Genomic DNA, 22,462 nt, shown 5'->3' on the forward strand with positions numbered 1-22,462 from the left:
CACCAAAACAAACCCATAGCGCATTGACACAGGCCCTTATACGGTTTTTAAACAGAAGAAAAAAAAACAACACCTTTAAATTGTATTTACTATTGTATGGCATTATTTAAAAAAATATCTGCACAGAGGTCTTTAATGCCAGCATAAAAATGCTATTTTATTCAATATACAAATTGTGCAAAGATAAAAGCGCAATACTAAAACTATGTTTCAAAAACATAAACATCTCTTATTAAACTTGGAGCATTGCATGAAGTGACAGAACTAAAACATTAATTTCTGAAGAAGCAATAACTAAATAGTGTTCAGGGAGATCAAAAAACATGGAACTTCAGCCAAAACCTTTATGCTAGCTGCACTCTTGTGTTCTCATTCTGGAGATTTTTCCTTATTTCCAGTCCCAGAGATACAAATGAAAACCAAGGGAAATCTGTGGGAAAGCCAGTCTTTGAAAGATATCACTGGAATAGGTATCCCCTGGGGGAGATTTCCCATCTAGTTCCTAACAACTGTACATTTTTTTTCCTAGCAACAATGGTCACTAGGACATTCAGTAAGAATGAATCTCCCCAGTGGGGACAAAAGCATAAATACTGTATATATGGACTGATTTTGACTGATTTCTGCTGATTCACTGCTATAGGTTACTGTATTTTACATGTTGCAGATAGATGAAGAGAGCTGGCAACTCACACATCTGTATCAAAGTCTTTATTTAGCTATGGAATAATGACGATAAGAACAGTTTACATGTTTCGACAAATAGCCTTAGTCATAGCCAATTTTACATGTTGTTCTTTTCCATAATACATTTAATTGAATATATAAAAATAAATTCTGCCTATCCACATACATGTGCTGATTTTTGACTATGTAAATTTCATTATAGAAATAAAGACTTGGTATCTAGATTACTAGAACTAGTTCCCTCCCAGGATCCACTTTTTTAGAGTATAAATGAATGAAAAAGATCTTATCACTAATTATGACTTACCGATTAGTATGAGAGTTGCAGTGCATGAACCAGCTTCGATTATTATCTACATACATAGCCCAGGCCTTGTCATCTTTTCCAAGCATCATATCTTTTACCACATTAATTCTGGCAACACCAAATGCTGGATCAGGATGGTTGTCATATCTATCAACTTGCACCTCCCAGTAATGGACTCCTTTGGAGAATGCAGCTGTGCCCAAAACAACTCTGTCATCGTAACTGCTACAAGAGGCTGTCATGTTGTCATTGGACAGTACGATATCCCGATGTGCAGTATTTGAGTCAAATGTGAAAAATGCCACTAGAGAAAATTAAAGTTTTCTATTAGCAAGGACAAATTTACTTCTTAAATAATTGGCATTACTTAAAGTGAACTTGTATTCTATCCATACTAGGCAAAGTAACAGGTTTGCTTTGTTGGAGGCACCATACGCGGCTTGTACTTCACTTCATAGTGTGTTCATACTGGCCTGATCTGATGCCAGAGCAGCTCATTGTGCGTATGCTTTGACTTTATGAAAGCTGGAACCTGCTTAGGGCTCATCTGACTGATTTCTTTCCCATGTGACAGTAATGACCTAGTGATTAGCTGTTTAGGTACCCAATGCTGCATTCTGGGTAGACAGGGTATTGTCATATATTACCACACGATATCTGAAAGGCTTTGGTGGTGGGGGCACAAGGGAATGGTAAGTACAGCCTGCCTATGCTGCTTCTTATAAAACAAACTTATTAAACTGTCTAGTTTTGAAAAATAACAGTTTCGCTTTAAGGTGTCTATTCATGAATATAATTTACAACAGAGTCACATCTATATGATTATATAGGGAATTGCAAGAAAGATAAAACACTTTTTAGACTTTTAATAACTGACACTGCAATACAAACATTTGGGTAAGCGGGTATTGAGGGGAGTGAGAGGGTGGTAAGGGAGAGGGGTAGGGAGCCTGACCTGGAAGGTAGATGTACTGCTAAGGATGTTAAAACAGAAAATTATTTATCGTAGCCAAGATAATTGTCAGAGGGAAGTTAGCTAAAAACCATGTTTAGGGAGGGCACAATAATATATATATATATATATATATATATATATATATATATATATATATATATATTGTATATAGTACTTTTTTTTTACCATCATTTAACAGTTAAAAACAAGGTTGGTTGGTCTCTTGTCATTTGTCCTTCAGCAGATACATGTACATATGCAAACATAGTTTACAATTAACATATGGTTAGACACAGAGTAACAGAAATTTAGGCTGTAGGCAGACTTGTATAAAGTACTCGAAATTTCTACTTGAGTAAAAGTACAAGTGCTCGATCAAAAAGTGACTTGAGTAGAAGTGGAAGTGCTCACAGAAAAAGTTACTTAAGTAGAAGTACTAAAGTATTCAACATTTTTTTTACTTAAGTATTGCAAGTAGTTTTTTAAAAAAAAATTGCTACTTAAGTACTAAAAGTAAAAAGTACCAGTAGTTTTGAAAAAAAAATTCTACTCAAGTACTGAAAGTAGAAGTAGAAGTACTGTGTTATGTAATTATTAAAGAAAGAAGTCAAAAGTTTGAACATCATATTGTTTTTTATTATTTCAAATGATTTATTCAAATGATTAACCTGTGTTTGTTAGTAGTTTCTTGATGCACTTTAAGCGCTGTAGCACCATTTATTTGTGTGTTTCATATTTTCTTTTTATTGGAAAGATTTGGTATAGCAGCTTTTATTATACACAGCCTTTATTTTCATATGCGCTGATTTACAAATGACATTATACACATTTTTTTGAGCTTTATGCAACCTGCTATGCATGAGTAACTATGCAGCACAAAAAAAAAATACTTGAGTAGAAGTATCGAAATCATCGAAAAAATGTAGTGAAGTAAAAGTAGAAGTAGGAGAAAAAAATTCTACTCTAGGAAAGTACAGATACCGCATTTCGGTACTTAAGTATAGTACTTAAGTAGTTCTACTTCGTTACTATACATCTCTGGCTGTAGGTACATTGGAAATACAGCTAAGTATGTACAGCTAAGTATGTACACAGGCCATTGTGGGAAAGTGTAAGGATGGTCATGACACTCAATCCGCTTGACTCACATTTTATCATATGTTTTGGAGAATCCATGCTCGTTATATGTCAGCTTTTGTATGTGGAGTGCATTAGCAATAAATTCTTTCTATTTAGTAATTTTAGGTGGACTAGAAGTTTTCCAATTAATGATAATTTTTCTCTTGGCATAGTAAAGTAGACAGAAAACTAAGGAGCATATTTATACAGCAATGGATGTTATATTCACAAAATATTCACTGCAGTTGAATCACTCACTGTAATTTAAAACTGCAGTGAATGTTTGATGAGTATCACTTTTACTGCTGTATAAATATGTTCACAATGGTTTAGGAGGGCAGATGGATTGTTACTGATGTCCATCAGAATCAAAGCTGGGTTTGGTATCAGGGTCATTTCTAATGTGGTAAGAAAAAGATATCTTAATTAGAATACATTCTTTGATTTACCTACCATCAGATGTCTGCAAAACGACTGTCTTACTATAAGGTCCAAGCCCTGATGAGTTAAAGGCCTTGACTCTTGCATTGTAAGTGCTGTTAAAGTGAAGGCCATCAATTGTGCACAGAGTTTCTTTTCCCACGTAAACTTCCTATTTATTAAACAAAAAAATATTATTTTAAAATATTTTTACAGGTAAACATGATTTAACTGCATTGTTTGAGTACAGTATATAACAATATTTGTACAATGTGTCTGCAAAGTGTTTTCAATATGTATATTGTGAACTGTCTGACATGTATGTGAATGGTGTTATTTACACTAGCACAGAGTTATACTGTACATAAAATATACTGTAAAATATTGTAAAATGTACCCACATTTATTGGCAACTGCAAATGAAGTATAGAAATGGAGAAAATCCAAACAATGTCATCTTGAAATTCTTGAATGATTTTTTTGTTTGTTTACTTTAACATGAAGCAGGATGAAATCCCTGAATGATTTATCTGTTTAAGTAAAGCTGTTACTCTGGATCTTTACATTTCCTCCACACCATGAAAGTAATATAACAATCAGTATACTGTATATTGCCCTCATCTGATTTAGTAGTTTGTTTGTACTGGTTACTTGTAACTTACACAATGAGCCAACGGTTTTTGACACCTAACACAGGTAGTGCCAATGTTGATGGGCTTTTGTTTGCATTAGACCTTCTTCTTTCCTTATACTACTCTATAAGGATGCAAAATTGGCTTGAAGCAGGTCAAATTCAGATCAAAAAGAGGTCAACTTTCAAAAGCAGGCTGAATTTTCCCATCGCCATTGACACAAGCTCCTACACTCTTTGCTTGTATTGCTTGATCTAAAGGAGATTTATGAATCTGTTACTTACCTTTTTATCCATGGAACCCTTTACAAATGATATTACATCATTTACAAAGGTTTAAATAACCCCAAAAAGTAAAATGGCATTTTATTATAATAAAAACATGTAAGGCCCTCTTTCCTGCCCAGCCAGCTCCTACACTTTCTTGCTCTGCCTTTCTCAATTATCTATTATGAGCTGTTGTGCTGCTCTTCCATCTACCCCCCCCCCCCCCGTTATGACCTGCTTCCATCTGCCTGCTGCTTTATACACTTGTGGGGTTAGAAACCAGTTGCCATTCTGTCTTCTCCATCCAACTATTCCCTTTTAAGTTCAGCATACAATTCTGCTTCCTCTTTCTTCCCTCCTGGCCAAGTATCAGCTGCTGCTCAGCCTCCCAGCGGTTTATGGTCAGCTCCTCCTTTGCCTCCAACACCATCCAGCTCCATGTGTTCACACCCTTTCACGCCAATTAATGGTTTTAGTATCAGGGCATATTTTAGTAAATAATATGTCTAATTAAAATATGGTCTGGCCGACCAGTAATGCCAAAAGTGTGTCATAAATTACTAAGGGACACAGACACATTGAAGTTCTTCACAAAACTAGAATGCTAGTTATTCTGGTTAAAAAAAAAAAAAAAAAGACAACGTCCATCCAGTTCAACCAATAAAAAGAGGAAAACAAAACAATGTTTTTTATTTACATCCTATATACATAATACCATACCTACAGTTGATCCAGAGGAAGGCAAATAACCCCAGCAAAGCATGATCAAATTTACTCCGGCAGGGGAAAAAAAACCCTTCCTGATCCCCCGAGAGGCAATCAGATGATCCCTGGATCAACTTTACCTATAACTGTTAGTATCCAGTTATGTTATGTACGTCTAGGAAAGACTCCAGGCTTTTTTAAAGCAATCTGCTAAGCTGGACAGAACCAGCTCTTGAAGGAGTCTATTCCACATTTTCACAGCTCTTACTGTGAAGAAGCCTTTCCACATTTGGAGATTAAATCTTCTTTCCCCCAGACCTAAAGAGTGCCTCCTTGTCCTCTGTGATGACCTTAAAGTGAATAACTCAACACCAAGTTCACTATATGGACCACTGATGTATTTATACATGTTGATTATATCCCCCCCTTAATCTCAAGAGATAATAAATTCAGTTCCTCTAATCCTTCCACGTAGCTGAGCTCCTCCATGCCCCTCATTAGTTCAGTTGTCCTTCTCTGCACTTTCTCAATATCCTTTTTGTGAACTGATGCCCAAAGCTGAACTGCATATTCCAGATGAGGCATTACTAATGATTTGTACAGGGGTAAAATGATGTCTCTCTCTGGAGTCTATACATCTCTTAATACAAGAAAGGATTTTACTTGCTTTGGAAACCGCAGCTTGGCATTGCATGCTATTATTAAACTTATGATCTACCAAAACCCTTAGATCCTTCTCCACCATTGACTATCCCAGTTGTACTCCTCCTAGAATGTATGATACATGTATATTCTTAGCCCCCAAGTGCATAACTTTCAATTTATCAACATTAAACCTCATTTGCCACATAGTTTCCAAATTAAACAGTGCATTGAGGTCGGCTAGTAAGTTGAAGACATCCTGTAAGGACGTTATTCCACGGCATAGCTTGGTGTCATCTGCAAAGATTGAAATGGTACTTTTAGTCCCAGACCCTATATCATTTATAAAGATATTAAAAAGTAAGGGTCCCAATACTGAACCATGGGGTACACCACTGATAACCTTAGACTATTCAGAGTATTTGGTAATAACTGTGATTGCATAAATACATACATGGGTATTTATTTTTTTTATTTTTGGTTCTATGGTCTGGAAACATGATTGTATTTTCTGTGCAATCTGTGGGCAAAAAATTATACCAAAACAAAATAAATTAGGGAATGGCTTTCCTTCTGTCACTAGTGAGTGCCCAATCTTTGGAGGGTTTTGTTCTTTTCTTCCAATCTACAAACTTGTGCATTTGCAGCTTTACTTGCCCTTAGGCTCAGACTGTTGTGCTTGTGCTTAGCCCAACAGGTTGCCCAACAAGAGAACCTGTTGGGCTGAGGATGTTGCTTTTTTTGCCTTTATTTTTGATGTGGCCATCCTTGTGGTACACCACTATGCTTGATGTTTTTTTATTTTTAACATCAAATGTTCTACTTTTAAATGACCCTTTGTCATCTGTTCATCACCTATGGGTGCGCCTACACCCTAGTCATTTTGCATTATTACTTTCTGTGTCAGGCTACAATGAACAAAAAAATGAAAATGTTTTTTTTTTTTTCAAAATACAAACATTTCTAATCCATATAATTTCCAACATCTATAAAAAAAAACTGATTATATAAATCAGATGCTCCCTACCTTTCAAGAATCAAAAATGATTCCCTGTTATTAGATTATTGTCTGTCATATATTTTTTTCTTTAATAAATCATGAAATTCTTTAAATCTTTAAGAAATTCTGAAATAATTTAAATATGGCAGAGGTCAGGCTTACTGGTCTATAGTTTCCCCTATTCCAGACTTCTAGAGCTATCACAGTTAATACAAATGGTACATGGTGGGAAATCAATAATTAAGGTAATTCCTTTAGATGGATGCCATCTGGGTCAGTCGCTTTATCTACCATAATCTTGTTTGCATGTAACTGCACCTCTTCCTGCATTAGGCAAATAGGAAGAATGTGCTTCATCTGCCCACCGTTTTACCTGATGCTATTAACTCCTTAGTAAAGACAGTTGGAAGACTTGTATACACAACCTCAGCTTTTGATTTGTCTTTTACAGTTATGTTTTCCAATTTATCTTTTAGAGGGGCTATATTAACCAGATTTGCTATTCAAGTTTTATATTTGCATAACCTTTTGGGACAGAATTTAATAGTCAATCATTATACTTTTTTTTAGGTTCAGTCTTTGCTAACTTGGTTTGTTTTGCAGCTTTTTTTACATCCAGTCTACTTCCTTAAACTTTAATGCAATTGTGTAGTTATTTAAAAATAAATGTATTTTTATATACAACTAGCATATCATCATCCTGTCAGCAGTTGCAATGATATCAGTGCTGCTCCCTACAGGGAGGGCTTCGGGGGGACACTCCCTTGGTTTTCTGAAGCCATGAACTCACAATTTATCTTTGGTCCAATTGACTAAGGACATCTTGTGCCAGAGAATAGGTACTGTTGGGACCTGTTCCTTTTAAGCATGTTAAATCGCATAGTGTTTGTGTGGTGTAATTTGTTCTTTTCTATGCTGTAAAAACCTGGTTGATCCAACCTGTTCCTGTGTCCTCCTAGGTGTGTTGACCATGGTAATAATGGCTGCTGACCAATGATACTGTGGTAAGTTTACGTGCCTCCATGGGCCCACAGTCTCTCCCTCTCCTCCACTCTCCCTCCCTCCCTGCCTGTCAGCTCCTGTGTGTGAGCTGATCGACAAACCCTGCCTCTCCCCTCGTGCCGCTATTCCGTATGGCAGTAAAGTTAGTGCTCACAATTGCTGCCAGCCCCTGTGTTAACCTCCTTAGCGGTATTCCCGAGTATGGCTCGGGGTGAAATTTCCGAGCCATTAGCGGTAACCCTGAGCCACACTCGGGGTACCGCTAGGGAGATCGCTGGATCCTGTAAGAGAAGGTACTCACCTTGTCCCCGGAATCCAGCGATGTATTCCGGCAGTGTGCGGTGGCGGGATATTTCGCCCGATGCTCTGTGCCCCGGCTTCTGTCTCCTGCGATGTATATATATATATATATATATATATATATATATATGTATACACATATACATATATATATATATAGTTATTTATTATATTATAATTTATGATTTTGTGTTTCAAACTTTATCATACCCGAGATGTTATAAAGAAGAACGCACAGTAAAAAAAAAATCATATGTAAATAGTTGGTTTGGGCTGCTCGTTCTTAAGAATTACATGCAAAATAATGGTACCACTTTCAGCACCTAAAATCCAAAACAATCATACCGCCAGGGAGGTTAAAACAAAATATACTGCACAGTGTATGTTTTTTTTTTTTTTTTAATTCAACAGCTAAATACCTTTTTTGACATAGTGACCGCCCGACTGACGTCAGAGTGACGTCAGAGTGGAATCTCAGCCCCTCCCTCTGTAGTCCTTAGTTCGGGGAAGGAGAGCGTCAGGCAGTCACATGATGACACAGCGTTTTATAAGAGAGGGGCTGGCAGTAATTGTGAGCACTGACTTTACAACCACAAGAAAACATTGTATTCCTGACATGGGCTTTAACAAATTTTGTCAGACAGAGGTGTAAGAATCACAAATGCAGCTGGACAGAATTACAAAACCTTCGGCAGACGAGACAGCTTAAGTATGCGTATTAAATTGTGTATTCAGCTATGTGTCTGGGGTTCAGTTTTAACACATTTTCAGTATCTCCATTTTTTAAGTAATTTACATACATTTTTTTTTTGTATTTTAATGGGTTAGGCTACATTCACACTTGAGCTGAGTGTTTTCAGGCATTTTTTTCAGCATTTTTTTTCAGGCATTTTTGAACGTTTTTTTGAGCAGATTTGCAAATGTCATAGGTGTGTTTACAAGCTTTTTTAATTTAGGGGTTTTGCTGTGGCCAATAGAAACCTGTGTAAGGTGTGGAGTGATGCTAGAAAAGGGGAGGGGAGCTGCTGTTTGAGCTGAAAACGCCTGAAAAAAATGCTAGAAAAATAACGCTAATTTCTTGCTGTTCAGGCGTTTTCCTTTGAAGTCTAGTGTGAAAAAGGTCTAAAACTCTCTGGTTCAGTTAAACTAGTTTTATTTTATTCTTATAAGAGTTGTACCTATGGGAAATATGCCCTACAATATCAAGGGTAAGGATCTTAACACTATGTAAAATCTAATCAGGGTGACTGACTTACTTGGCTTCCAAGCTACAGGTTCACTTTAGTCTGTATTTCTTCACTTTTATTTGAATAAATAATATTACGGAGACGACATACACAGACATACTTTGTATTCATAAAGTATCAATCTAGAATCAAGTTAGAATTTTCCCTTGACTTTCCTTAAAACTTCAGCTCAACTTTCTGGGGCAACATCTGAAGAATTATTTTTATTTGTTAAACCATATTTCACATTACTAATTCCTTAATTGTCTGAAAGCTTTGTGATACTTAAGTCTCATTCCAAATAGTTTGAAATATCTCCAAATCCAGTGTAACAATATAAATCTCTGACACATGTCACTATCTGGATTAGTAATTATTCTTTGGCTGGTACTTCAGAGAGACTCACAGTGATAGTATTACTCTAATCCTAAATGGATTTTACAGTAGTTTTATTCCCCCCTGAAGTACATACAGAACTTTCATTAAAAGATAAAACAAGACAGTTCATTTAATAACAGTATGTATGCTATTTCTCACTCTGAAATTACAGCAGGTATAGCAACCATGAGAACAATGTATGCATTGCACTTACCTTCACCTGTTACCTAATAAACAAGCATAAATGTATGCACACATCACATGCAATAATATTTTTAGGCTACGTGCACATTGCAAGAATTTTACTGATCATACTGTAAAGGCAAAGTTTTTTTGGTAGAAAAGTTCCTGTGTAAATCAGTAAATTCTTGCATTTAGATAAAATTTTTAAATATGTAAAATTCTAGTTCTATATTCTCCTGACTGTTTTCAATACTAGAATGCACTTTTTGTATTTATATATATGCACATGTAGGCAGGTTGAAATGCATATATTTAGTTTCCAGCAGCCAGCCCAGGCTGGGAAAGCGTTAAAGTACTTTCAGCCTAATTTCCAAGTTTTCTTATTCTGGCGGGCCCACCTATGATAAATAAAGAGGAGGGCCGCTAAGATCAGCAGGTTGGCGGTTGAATTGTGTTGAGTGAGGTTGCAGTTGTAGCTGCTGATTCGGTAGCAGTGGAAGAAGACAGCAGGGGTCATGGATAGCATCCAAGTCATGGACAATGCCTATATGGACTCTCACCTCATGGAGCCACTACATCGTGTTACTTATAATTAGTTAAAGGACATTGTCCGTTCTGTATTATCATGCTGTACTCCTACAGTAAAGTTATGTTTACTGGTATAAGCCTTGTCTGAAGTTATTAAAAGGGGTGTATGTTGGTTCTGGCGTATTCCAGAAAACCTGGGTCTGAAAAGCACATTTGAGGTATGAAGTAACACTACCACAGAGGGTTAACTAGGCAAACACAATAAGAGGAGTGTATTTTATATGGGTACGCAAGTGAAGCAACAAGCTACAGCAACCAATCGTGAAAACGTGGTACCTGGTAAGGTGCCAGGTTCTCTGGTAGGGAGGGGTCCCTCCCTAGCAGTCCATTTCCCATAGCATTTGGGAGCAAATTAGTGTTGCAGAAATCTATGACCTAGTTATATAGTACTGGAAGGAAAGAGTTAAGTGAGAGCAAACATGAGGTTTGCGCTTGGTGGGACCCCATTCTGTTACTTGGAGTGAGATAACAGAGGTAAGCTGGACTGGTGGGGTTGAGCGCAGGCTCATTACATTCATCCTAATGCAAACAGATACGTTACAGTGTGTAATGACATGGGTCAAGTCGCTTTTCAGAAGAACTCTGTATTATTAATACATATACTGTAGTGAAGACTCATCTCTGAGTTGGGGAACAGTCTCCACCCTGGTGCTGGGCATTGATGAGTGCGCTCTGCGCGAGTGTTACTCCGCATGCACAGGCGCAACAGGCCCTGCCTAAATTAATACATGCATTTAGGCACATTTACACTCAAGAGGGTGTAAAATTTATTTCCTCAGATGCATTTTTTTAATTTTTTGTTACAGATGTGAAACGCAGCGCAAGTTTAAGCACCTGTGTGTATGGCCCTATTGAAAACAATACACATTGCACTCAGATCCAAAAACATTTTTGAAATGTGTTTTTTTTTTTTATGCCCACATGCATGAGGCCTTATGTATGTTTTGTGGATACACCTTTTGTTTTGGATTTATTTGTCATATTATTAATACTTAGGAGATCATTTCTTGTGTATGTACTGTATGTATGATAACAGTTCTGTATGTACACATCTCTGCTGTGAAGGCACTTCCCTTATGGGTTAAGTGTAAAAAATTACTAATTATTACTGATCATATCAGACCAGGGTTCTAATTAGAGCTTGTGATTTTCTACAATGGTGATCGAAAGTTTGGGCACCCCAGGTAAAAATTTGTATTAATGTGCATAAAGAAGCCAAGGAAAGATGGAAAAATCTCCAAAAGGCATTAAATTACAGATTATACATTCTAATAATATGTGAACAAAAGTTAGATTTTATTTCCATCATTTACACTTTCAAAATAACAGAAAACAAAAAAAATGGCGTCTGCAAAAGTTTGGGCACCCTGCAGAGTTAATATCTTGTACTGCCCCCTTTGGCAAGTATCACAGCTTGTAAATGCTTTTTGTAGCCAGCTAAGAGTCTTTCAATTCTTTTTTTTAGGTATCTTTGCCCATTCTTCCTTACAAAAGTCTTCCAGTTCTTTGAGATTTCTGGGCTGCCTGTCACGCACTGCTCTTTTAAGGTCTATCCAAAGATTTTCAATTATGTTGAGGTCAGGAGATTGTGAAGGCCATGGCAAAACCTTCAGTTTACGCCTCTTGATGTAATCCCCCATGGATTTCGAGGTGTGTTTAGGATCATTATCCATATGTAGAAGTCATCCTCTCTTTACCTTCAGCTATTTCACAGATGGCATCAAGTTACCATCCAAAATTTGCTGAAATTTTATTGAATCCATTTTTCCTTCAACTCGTGAGATGCTCCCTGTGCCACTGGCTGCAATACAACCCCAAAGCATGATTGATCCACCCCCATGCTTAACAGTTGGACAGAGGTTCTTTTCATTAAATTCTGTGCCCCTTTTCAACAAAAGAACCTTTTCTCATTCCGGCCAAAAAGTAAAATTTTAACCTCATCGGTCCACAGAACTTGTTTCCAAAATGCATCAGGCTTGTCTATATGTTCATTTGCAAAGTTCAAACGCTGATTTTTGTGGTGAGGACGTAGAAGAGGTTTTCTTCTGATGACTCTTCCATGAAGACCATATTTGTACAACTATCTCTTTATAGTGGAATAGTGTACCACAACTCCAGTGTCTGCCAGATCTTTCTGGAGGGATCGTGCAGTCAAACGTGGGTTTTGAATTGTTTTTCTTACAATCCTGCGAGCTGCTCTGTCTGATATTTTTCTTGGTCTTCCAGATCTTGCTTTAACTTCCACTGTTCCTGATGACTGCCATTTCTTAATTACATTCCGAACAGAGGATATTGATATCTGAAAACGCTTTGCTATCTTCTTATAGCCTTCTCCAGCTTTGTGAGCGTCAAATATTTTCAGTTTCAGTTTTCTAGACAACTGCTTAGAAGATCCCATGGTGCTGATTGTTGGGGCAAGGTCAGATGAGTCTGGGCATTTAAAACCTTTGAGATTAACATCACCTGGTCTTCCCAGACGACGATTGAGAACAATCCATGACACTGGCAGGTCTCAGCCTTGCAAAGGGGGCAGTGCATGCTATAAATTCTGCAGGGTGCCCAAACTTTTGCAGACACCATTTTTTTTGTTTTCTGTAATTTTGAAAGTGTCAATGATGGAAAAAAAATTTAACTTTTGTTGACATATTATAAAAATGTCTAATCTGTAATGTGATGCATTTTGGAGATCTTTCCATCTTTCCTTGGCTTCTTTATGTACATTAATACAAATTTTTACCTGGGGTGCCCAAACTTTCAATCACCACTGTAATTAAATGGTATTACCCTGTCTGATGATGTCTTCATGAAATGGGAGTTTCCCAGTTTCAAATTTAAAAAGGGAGGGAAGAAGGGTCAACAGCTGTAAAAAGAGAGGTAGGGTGAAGAAAAAAAGAGGTGAAGAAAAAAAAGGGTGTGGTAGAGTGGGAGATGCCATGGGGTACCAAAGGTGCCACCATAAGGTCTGCTCTCTTCTAATTATCAGACCAAGATGTAGGGAAGGGGTCATTAGGTTTGTGTTCATGTCTGCCTTGGCAGTAGACCCTGTGAGCCTCTGGAAGGGCCAAAGTGTATGATTCTCTGTTCTGTTATTTTGTCCTGTATCCTACAATCATTTTACCATGAATAGAATTTGGTAGTTGACACTGTTGGGGAAACCCTACACTGGGGGGAAATTATAAAGGGTGTCATAGACAGGTACATGAATCTTTCAGTGCACGCACTGAGGTCGGAGTGTCCATGCTGAAGATTGCTTCCTAATTATCCTCCGTTCCTCCCCAGCTACTGCACCTGTCACACTGACATGTGCATGGCTAAGGAGTTTTCTATTAGGGATGGGTGGAGCTTGATAGATAGACTAGTTCCTCATCTGGTTTGCTTTAATTTTCATTGACGGTGGTGCACACTAGTGGGAGGATCAATAGCCATTATTCAGTCTACTGAACACTGTCAGGCAAAAGTAAAGTGTACTTAATGGGGAGAGTTTTTAAGTTTGCTATCAGGCACCGCACACCCAATGACAAGTAATTTCCCATATGAAATTTCCATAGTGTTGCCAAATTTGGGTAATGATATCAATTGTACCCCTGGCTTCTTTCTTTACATTTAGCTTTCGGCCAGGGAAACTCCCATCTGACAGCTGAATAGGGCCAGGGATGGCATGCTCCAATCTGATTACTGCCGTAGCTCTGTACACGATCTTTCTAATCTGACAACTGGCAGCTTTCCTTAAATAATCTGCCTCTGGCAAAGCAACAGGTTCTTAAACTGGCAGTAGTAAGAACTACTTGAATTTGACACATGTTACATAGTTAGTCTGGTTGAAAAAAGACACAATTCCATCTAGTTCAACCAATAAAAGAAAAAAAAAATATCCTAATAAAAAAAAATAATAAATCATACAATCCTACATACTCAATCCTATACCCACGGTTGATCCAGAGGGAGGCAAAAAAAAAAAAAAACAGCAAAGCAGGAACCAATTTGCTCCAACAGGGTAAAAATTTCCTTCCTGATCCCCCGAGAAGCAATTGAATATTTCCTGGATCAACTTTACCTATAAATGTTGGTATCCAGTTATATTATGTACATTTAGGAAAGAATCCAGGCCTTTTTCAAAGCAATCTACTGAGCTGGCCAGAACCTGCTCTTGAGGGAGTCTATTTTACATTTTCACAGTTCTTACCGTGAAGAAATATTTCCGTATTTGAAGATTAAATCTCTTTTCCTCTAGACGTAAAGAGTGCCCCCTTGTCCTCTGTGATGACCTTAAAGTGAATAACTAAACACCAAGTTCACCACCTATATATTTATACATGTTAATCATATCTCCCCTTAATCTCCTCTTTTCAAGGTAGAATACATTCAGTTCCTCTAAACTTTCCCCATAGCTGGGCTCCTCCATGCCTCTTATCAGTTTTGTTGCCCTTCTCTGCACTTTCTCTAGTTCCCCGATATCCTTTTTGTGATATTCCAGATGAGGTCTTACAAAGATTTGTAAAGGGGGCAACATGTTGTCTCCCTCTCTGGAGTCCATACCTCTCTTAATACAAGAAATGATTTTGCTTGCTTTGGAAACTGCAGCTTGGCACTACATGCTATTATTAAGCTTATGATCTACAAAAACACCCAGATTCTTCTCTACCATTGATTCCCCCAGTTGTACTCCTCCTAGTATGTAAGATGCATGCATATTCTTAGTCTCCAAGTGCATAACTTTACATTTTTCAACACTAAACCTCATTTGCCATATAGTTGCCCAATTAAACAGCGCATTGAGGTCAGCTTGGAAGTTGGAGACATCCTGTAAGGACGTTATTATACTGCATAGCTTAGCTTGGTGTTATCTGCAAATATTGCAATGGTATTTTTAATCCCAGACCCTATATCATTTATAACTGTAATAAAAAGTAAGGACCCCAACACTGAACCTTGGTGTACACCACTGATAACCTTAGACCATTCAGAGTATGAATAATTACCACTATTCTCTGAATTTGGTCCTTTAGCCAGTTTTTTATCCATTTACAAACTGAATTGTTTAAGCCTGTAGGATTTACCTTACACATTAGCAGTGTGTGGGGAACTGTGTCAAACACTTTTGCAAAATCCAAGTATACCACGTCCACAGCCACCTCTCTGTCCAAGGTTTTACTATACTTACCTTCTCATAAAAAGAAATCAGATTTGTTTGACAACTTCTGTCTTTCAAAAATCTATGCTGTTGGTTGCTTAAAATATTTTTTTTCCAGCAAGAACTTATCTATGTGGTCTTTTACTAAACTCTCCAGTATCTTCCCGACTATAGAAGTTAAACTAACAGGTTTGTAGTTACTAGGTAAAAACTTTGATTCCTTTTTAAATATAGGCACCACATTAGCCTTACACCAATCCAGTGATACCATGCCAGTCAATAAAAAGTCCCTAAAAACTAGAAAAAATGGCTTTGAAATGACAGAGCTCAGTTCTTTTACGATCTGTGGGTGTATGCCATCCAGTCCAGGTGCTTTATTCTGTCTAAATATTTCTGGCTTATATCAATTATGAGCCATTGTGGATCATATGGGGCTGTGTCAATATTAACCCCATTATGGACATGAGCTCCCCCATGCTCCTTTGCATACACAGAGCTGTATTTATTAAATGTGCCTTCTGTTTGTCCCCAGTCACCCACTCTAAATTATTTTGTAAAGGGCCAACATGTTCAGACCTGACAGTAACTTTTATTAGGGTAAGTACAATTGTAGGATCACAATAAGTGTACAGTGCACGAGGTAACAAAAATACATACAGAATGGACAGCTGAAATTGGGGATTCAATTGTCCCCTAAACATTTCAGGCGAATCAATGTACAAAACAACACAGTATACAGTAATCTCATACTTCAGAAAACACTTTTAGTCGAACAAGATAGTCTTATCGAGTATTACTCTCAGGTGACATTAAGAATCTGCGCTGTCTCTCCAACAGTACAACATGGTTAACTGCACGTTTCCAATGCCTGTAGCCATCAGTCCCATATCTTGTTGTATTTGGATGGGCAACCGCTATTTATATAGAAACATTTCATATATGGGAGGGTATTTTTATGTCAAGTATCAAGTTAGCCAATAGAGGTAGAATGACCCTCATTCATTGTCTGGCAATCGTTTTTCCCAGTGGAAAACAAAGTTTTATGTAGGAAAACTTTAGTAAATTTGTCCATATCTGGGTCAGGGGTTATCCTTAATAGGCACTGTTTAGGACAGAGGGTTAAAGGAGAGCCCATGGTATCAAGCAGGAAATAAATAAACTGTGACCAGAAACCCTGTATAACCTGGCATTTCCAAATTAAGAGATAGAACCTACCCACCTCACGTGAGCACATTGGACATATAGTACTTTGCTCCTTTTTATATAGAATCAGTCTAAGAGGAGTGAGATAAGTGCGGTGTATTATATACAGTTGGGTGAGCTGGTCCGATACTTTAGGTCACACAGCCTTGCAGGTGTCTAAGGCCGCACTCCATTTCTCATCATCCAATGTGCTTACATCTGCCTCCCATCGTGATTTGATTCCAGTTGAGATGAGGAGGAAAGAAGTAGCATACCATAAAACATTGAGATCACTTTGCGAGGTTCCGTACCCTTAACCACAGACCTGACCATTTTACTATTATTATAATTGAAGAATTTTTGGGGGGGGTTTTTCCTACTATCTTTTGCAATCTGGCGTTCGTTTTGAGTTTTTGCGGCCTTGATTTCCTTTTTACATATTCTGTTATATTCTTTGTAATATTTAAATGATGATTGTGTTCCTTTATTTTTATAGTTTTTAAAAGCTCTTTTCTTATTATTTATAGCTTTTTTACCTTTGGCCATGAGCTACATAGGTTTCATTTTTAGCCTTTTAAACATATTGCCCATGGGAATATACTTTGCAGTGTGTTTACATACAGTCTTTTGGAAGAATTCCCATTTCTGTTCTGTGTTCATCGATGCCAATATTCAATGCCAACGTATATGTAATATTAGCGACGTTGGGACAAATGGTTGCTGAATTAGGCCCAGGTAGTTCTAAAGGAAGCTGTGTTCAAAAAATTGTTGTTAAGCATTTGTTGAATTAACCTGGTTGTCACTGCCTCTCACTTTTCCCCCCTGCCCCCAACATCCAACAAAAAAAAGCAAACCAGGGCAGATGAAAGCTGATCATTGTTTCCTCATTGGAGAACTCTGATTTTATGTTAATATTAGAAATAGAAGGCAAGTACCTGAAGGTGCCAACTACAGTATGTAATATTATTGTGATATTATTGTGATATTTTGATTTAGCCACATATTAATTTTTTATCTAGTCTTAGAGAGAACCAGTCAGAAAGGGGCATTTGTAGAATTCTGAATCTCTAATCTCCAGCAGGTAAGTGTGTCATTATTTATTTTTTATATTTTACTGTAGCAGGGCAGAACTTCTATCCCAGTGACCAGCTGTAATGCCCCTTAGGGGATGACTAGTCTGCTATATATTCTTAGCTGTATATGACTCAGGCTAGGTTCACACTTAGTTCGGATGCGGCTCACAGCAGGGGTCCGGTGCGTCCCTGTTCTCCGTTTCAGGGACGAATCAGGCCCGATCTTTTGCCTGAATTTGGACCTGAAACAGAGCTAAAGACACACAGGACCCCTGTGCAATCTGCTTTGCAGCCGTCACGGAGATGTGTGAACCGGTTCCATTGAGAGCCGGGAACACTATCTTGTCAAGCAAATTGGATGCGTGGAAACTTGCATCCAATTCGCACTAGTGTGAACCCAGCCTCAGGGTTGATAACTAACAGGCCCTTCCGCTGGAGGAAAGCAATGCCTGGCACACACAATGAGATTACAGGACAAATGATTGTCCATTCTTTTTTGCATGCCAATCTCATAATGAAAATAAAAAGGTTACTAACGCTCTGATACTTATATGGTACGACAGAATAAAAATTTGGAAGTTATGTAATGTATTGTATTATATTTGTGTTGTATTTTCAGACGACAATTGTACTGATAAATGAAAATTGTATGATCTGGTATCGTATGAGAAAAAATGGTGTGCTTGTCCCATCCGATAATTTTGCATTAATTTTTCGTATGATTTTCTGATCTTTAGCCAGAAGAAAAACGGTTTTACAGCTTGACAGTTGACATTATCTAACTTTTTTATACTATAACATTCTGCATATCTTTCAAATGAATGAAACATATTTTCTTGCTTACCCTAAATAGGCCTCCATCTCCATCATCCAGCTCGAGAATATATCCATCTACAGGGTTGTGGGCAAATGGTGGCATTCTCCATGCTAGAGTGACACTGTTATTCCTAGTGCAGCATTTCTCCAGTTGCAGTAATGGTACTGGGGGCACTGTAACAGGAACTAAGTACAGATTAGTGTAACTCTGCCCTTGCATCCCCAGCTACTAATGAAATGATCATGAAGTCTCGAGACTGAGAAAGCTAACACTGTGCACCTTTTTACTTCGGGACAGCAAAGGTACAGCTTATCCAGATGTGAAGTAATTACAGTGATTTTAATGATGCTTAGACAATGAGAACAAATTTTAAATCAAGTGAATCTATTTATGTTTTGGAGAAAGCTATTCAGCCTCTGATTACTTTATTTTCCCTATATATTATTAAAATATTTCAACTCCCTTAACATCATACAATATGGAGATGCAGAGTCACTATTCAAAGTATAGTATAATATATTTGTTTTGTTAAACCATACTTTACAATTAAACTAAAATTAAAATTAATAAAACTTAAAATATAACTCAAGGTCCCATTCACACTTGTGACTATTAGCAGCCAATGAAATTTTGCAATATATGTGTAGCAGGTTTTCCAGGCATTGGGCCATGTGGGTCTGCCATTGTTACCGGTTACCTCTCCAGCCCATGTGAGCTAAGACCCTGGGTGTGAGAACTGAGACATTGACAACTCCGGCATCTTTGTTTTGTTGTTTTATTGTAATTAAGGGGATGGGAGAAGGGAATGAGTGGGATACTCCTTAAGTCTCAACTAAGTACAACTTGGGACTTTCTCAGGAAATGTCTGTTAACGCTGTCTTGATGCCAGCCTACACCAGCCAACGCTCACTGACACTCAGAACACACTGTAACTTGAAAGAAGTCCTAGATCCTCGACCTTGAGTCCAGAAGATCCAGGACTGTAGAACAATGAGCTACAAACACTACTGTACTGCAAAGTCACTGACTTCCTCCTCCAGCCTCGCACTGGCTTGAGGTAGACTGTTGTGGAATCCTATATGGCTGCTACTCTCAACTAAGACACTGCACACTGTCTCTTCAGGGACCAAACTGCAGGTGCCCTCTTTACCTCTTCTGGGCCCCCTGACCAGGTACCCCCTCTGTCACTTTAGGGTCCTCAACCTAGGTACCCCCTCTGTCCGCTAGCTGACATCTGGATCCCAGAACCTTCTCCAGAGTGGTCCCCTCTAACTCTTCAGGCAGACCCCCAGGGGCAAGGGGCAATCCTCAGTATTCATGACCTGTGTAGGCTTTCCTGGGACTGGACCTCTCTCCCTCCTGGGACTCTGCTCCCGCCAAAGACACCCAATCACGCACTTCCCTCAAACTTATACCCACTCCCAGAATCCCTTGCGGCATAATCTGCCTTCTGGGGTAGTTACAAGCCTGAATGTGTCTCCTAATTGGGTTTCCTCCACTGCCCTATGAGAAGACTCTCACAGGAACCAGTGGGGAGACTGGAAGTCTCCCCACAGTGGGGACACCTGGAAGCCATGACACCCTGACAAAAATAAATCATGGCCCTGCTGTTAGGCAGACAAGGCCCACTATACATTTACCTAGCACCTACATGTAGGGTGCTACATATTCAAACAGCCATATAAAAAAGCAACAGCTGACAGCACTGGCAGCCATTCATATATCAAACATCCAGCAAACTGTTGCATTCAAGGCCAAAAAAGCTCTTAACATCCTTTTGTTTTGGCCATTTTTGCCTAAAAAATAACTTTTAAAAGGTCAGTCGGAAAGGCAATTTTCTTTTTAATTTCAAATAGTAATAGCCATTTGCATTAGTTATGGTTGTCATTAAAAAAATTAAATGTTTTAAAAGAAAGTTATTTCTAAATGATTCCATACTTTTAAAGGCTAGTGCACATAGGGTTTCCACAACCATAATAAACATGACATAAACAGCCTTAAAGTAACAATAAAGCTTTGTTTTTCCTTTAAAATAACAGACATTTTTTACTTACCTCCCAGAGCCCGGATCCTCTTCTTCTGGGGTCCCCTACCAGCGCTCCTGGCTCCTCAGCGAGTTTCCCCATAGGAAACAGTTTGCTATGGGGGCACTCATGCGGGCTTGTTCCCATGCCACCCTGTCTGTGACTATTGACACAGACAGGGTGGCTCGGCCCCACCTGCCCCCCCCCTCATCACAGAATAGATATGACATCACCAGGAGCCAATGGCTCTCGCTACTATTAATCTTTTCAGTGTGGAGGAACAGAATCATGAAGTGGAACGAAATTTATTGGCTATTTCAAACTTTTTTAACAAATAAAAAACTGAAAAATTGGGCGTGCAAAATTATTCAGCCCCCTTAAGTTAATACTTTACCTTTTGCTGTGATTACAGCTGTAAGTCGCTTGGGGTATGTCTCTATCAGTTTTGCACATCGAGAGACTGAAATTTTTGCCCATTCCTCCTTGCAAAACAGCTCAAGCTCAGTGACTTTGGATGGAGAGCATTTGTGAACAGCAGTTTCAGTTCTTTCCACAGATTCTCGATTGGATTCAGGTCTAAACTTTGACTTGTCCATTCTAACACCTGGATATGTTTATTTGTGAACCATTCCATTGTAGATTTTGCTTTATGTTTTGGATCATTGTCTTGTTGGAAGACAAATCTCCATCCCAGTCTCAGGTCTTTTGCAGATTCCATCAGGTTTTCTTCCAGAATGGTCCTGTATTTGGCTCCATCCCTCTTCCCATCAATTTTAACCATCTTCCCTGTCCCTGCTGAAGAAAAGCAGGCCCAAACCATGATGCTGCCAACACCATGTTTGACAGTGGGGATGGTGTGTTCAGGGTCATGAGCTGTGTTGCTTTTACGCCAAACATAATGTTTTGCATTGTTGCCAAAAAGTTTGATTTTGGTTTCATCTGACCAGAGCACCTTCTTCCACATGTTTGGTGTGTCTCCCAGGTGGCTTGTGGCAAACTTTAAACAACACTTTTTATGGATATCTTTAAGAAATGGCTTTCTTCTTGCCACTCTTCCATAAAGGCCAGATTTGTGCAGTATACGACTGATTGTTGTCCTATGGACAGAGTCTCCCACCTCAGCTGTAGATCTCTGCAGTTCATCCAGAGTGATCATGAGCCTCTTGGCTGCATCTCTGATCAGTCTTCTCCTTGTATGAGCTGAAAGTTTAGAGGGACGGACAGGTCTTCGTAGATTTGCAGTGGTCTGATACTCCTTCCATTTCAATATTATCGCTTGCACAGTGCTCCTTGGGATGTTTAAAGCTTGGGAAATCTTTTTGTATCCAAATCCGGCTTTAAACTTCTCCACAACAGTATCTCGGACCTGCCGGGTGTGTTTCTTGTTCTTCATGATGCTGTCTGTGCTTTAAACGGACCTCTGAGACTATCACAGTGCAGGTGCATTTATACGGAGACTTGATTACACACAGGTGGATTCTATTTATCATCATTAGTCATTTAGGTCAACATTGGATCATTCAGAGATCCTCACTGAACTTCTGGAGAGAGTTTGCTGCACTGAAAGTAAAGGGGCTGAATAATTTTTACACGCCCAATTTTTCAGTTTTTTATTTGTTAACAAAGTTTGAAATATCCAATACATTTCATTCCACTTCATGATTGTGTCCCACTTGTTGATTCTTCACAAAAAAATTATACTTTTATATCTTTATGTTTGAAGCTTGAAATGTGGCAAAAGGTTACAAAGTTCAAGGGGGCCGAATACTTTTGCAAGGCACTATATATATATATATATATATATATATATATATATATATATACA

The 22,462-nt window shown here is 38.3% G+C and overlaps 1 protein-coding gene across 5 annotated transcripts in view; it reads right to left on the bottom strand.

Moving 5' to 3' along the window:
• Positions 1-22,462, bottom strand: part of TRIM67 (tripartite motif containing 67) — a 116,761-nt gene that overhangs the window by 11,324 nt on the left and 82,975 nt on the right. For 3 of the 5 annotated variants that reach the window (XM_082251613.1, XM_082251614.1, XM_082251612.1), the window contains exons 6-8: positions 18,641-18,798; positions 3,522-3,660; positions 995-1,298 (exon numbers count right to left, since the gene is read on the bottom strand). In XM_082251613.1, coding sequence (XP_082107739.1) covers positions 995-1,298; positions 3,522-3,660; positions 18,641-18,798 — 601 coding nt within the window. The remainder of the gene's footprint in view (positions 1-994; positions 1,299-3,521; positions 3,661-18,640; positions 18,799-22,462) is intronic. The other 2 variants (XM_082251616.1, XM_082251615.1) reach the window with 1 other exon arrangement.

This window comes from Pelophylax lessonae (genome assembly GCF_965119305.1).
Source record: "Pelophylax lessonae genome assembly, chromosome: 3".
NCBI lineage: Eukaryota > Metazoa > Chordata > Amphibia > Anura > Ranidae > Pelophylax > Pelophylax lessonae.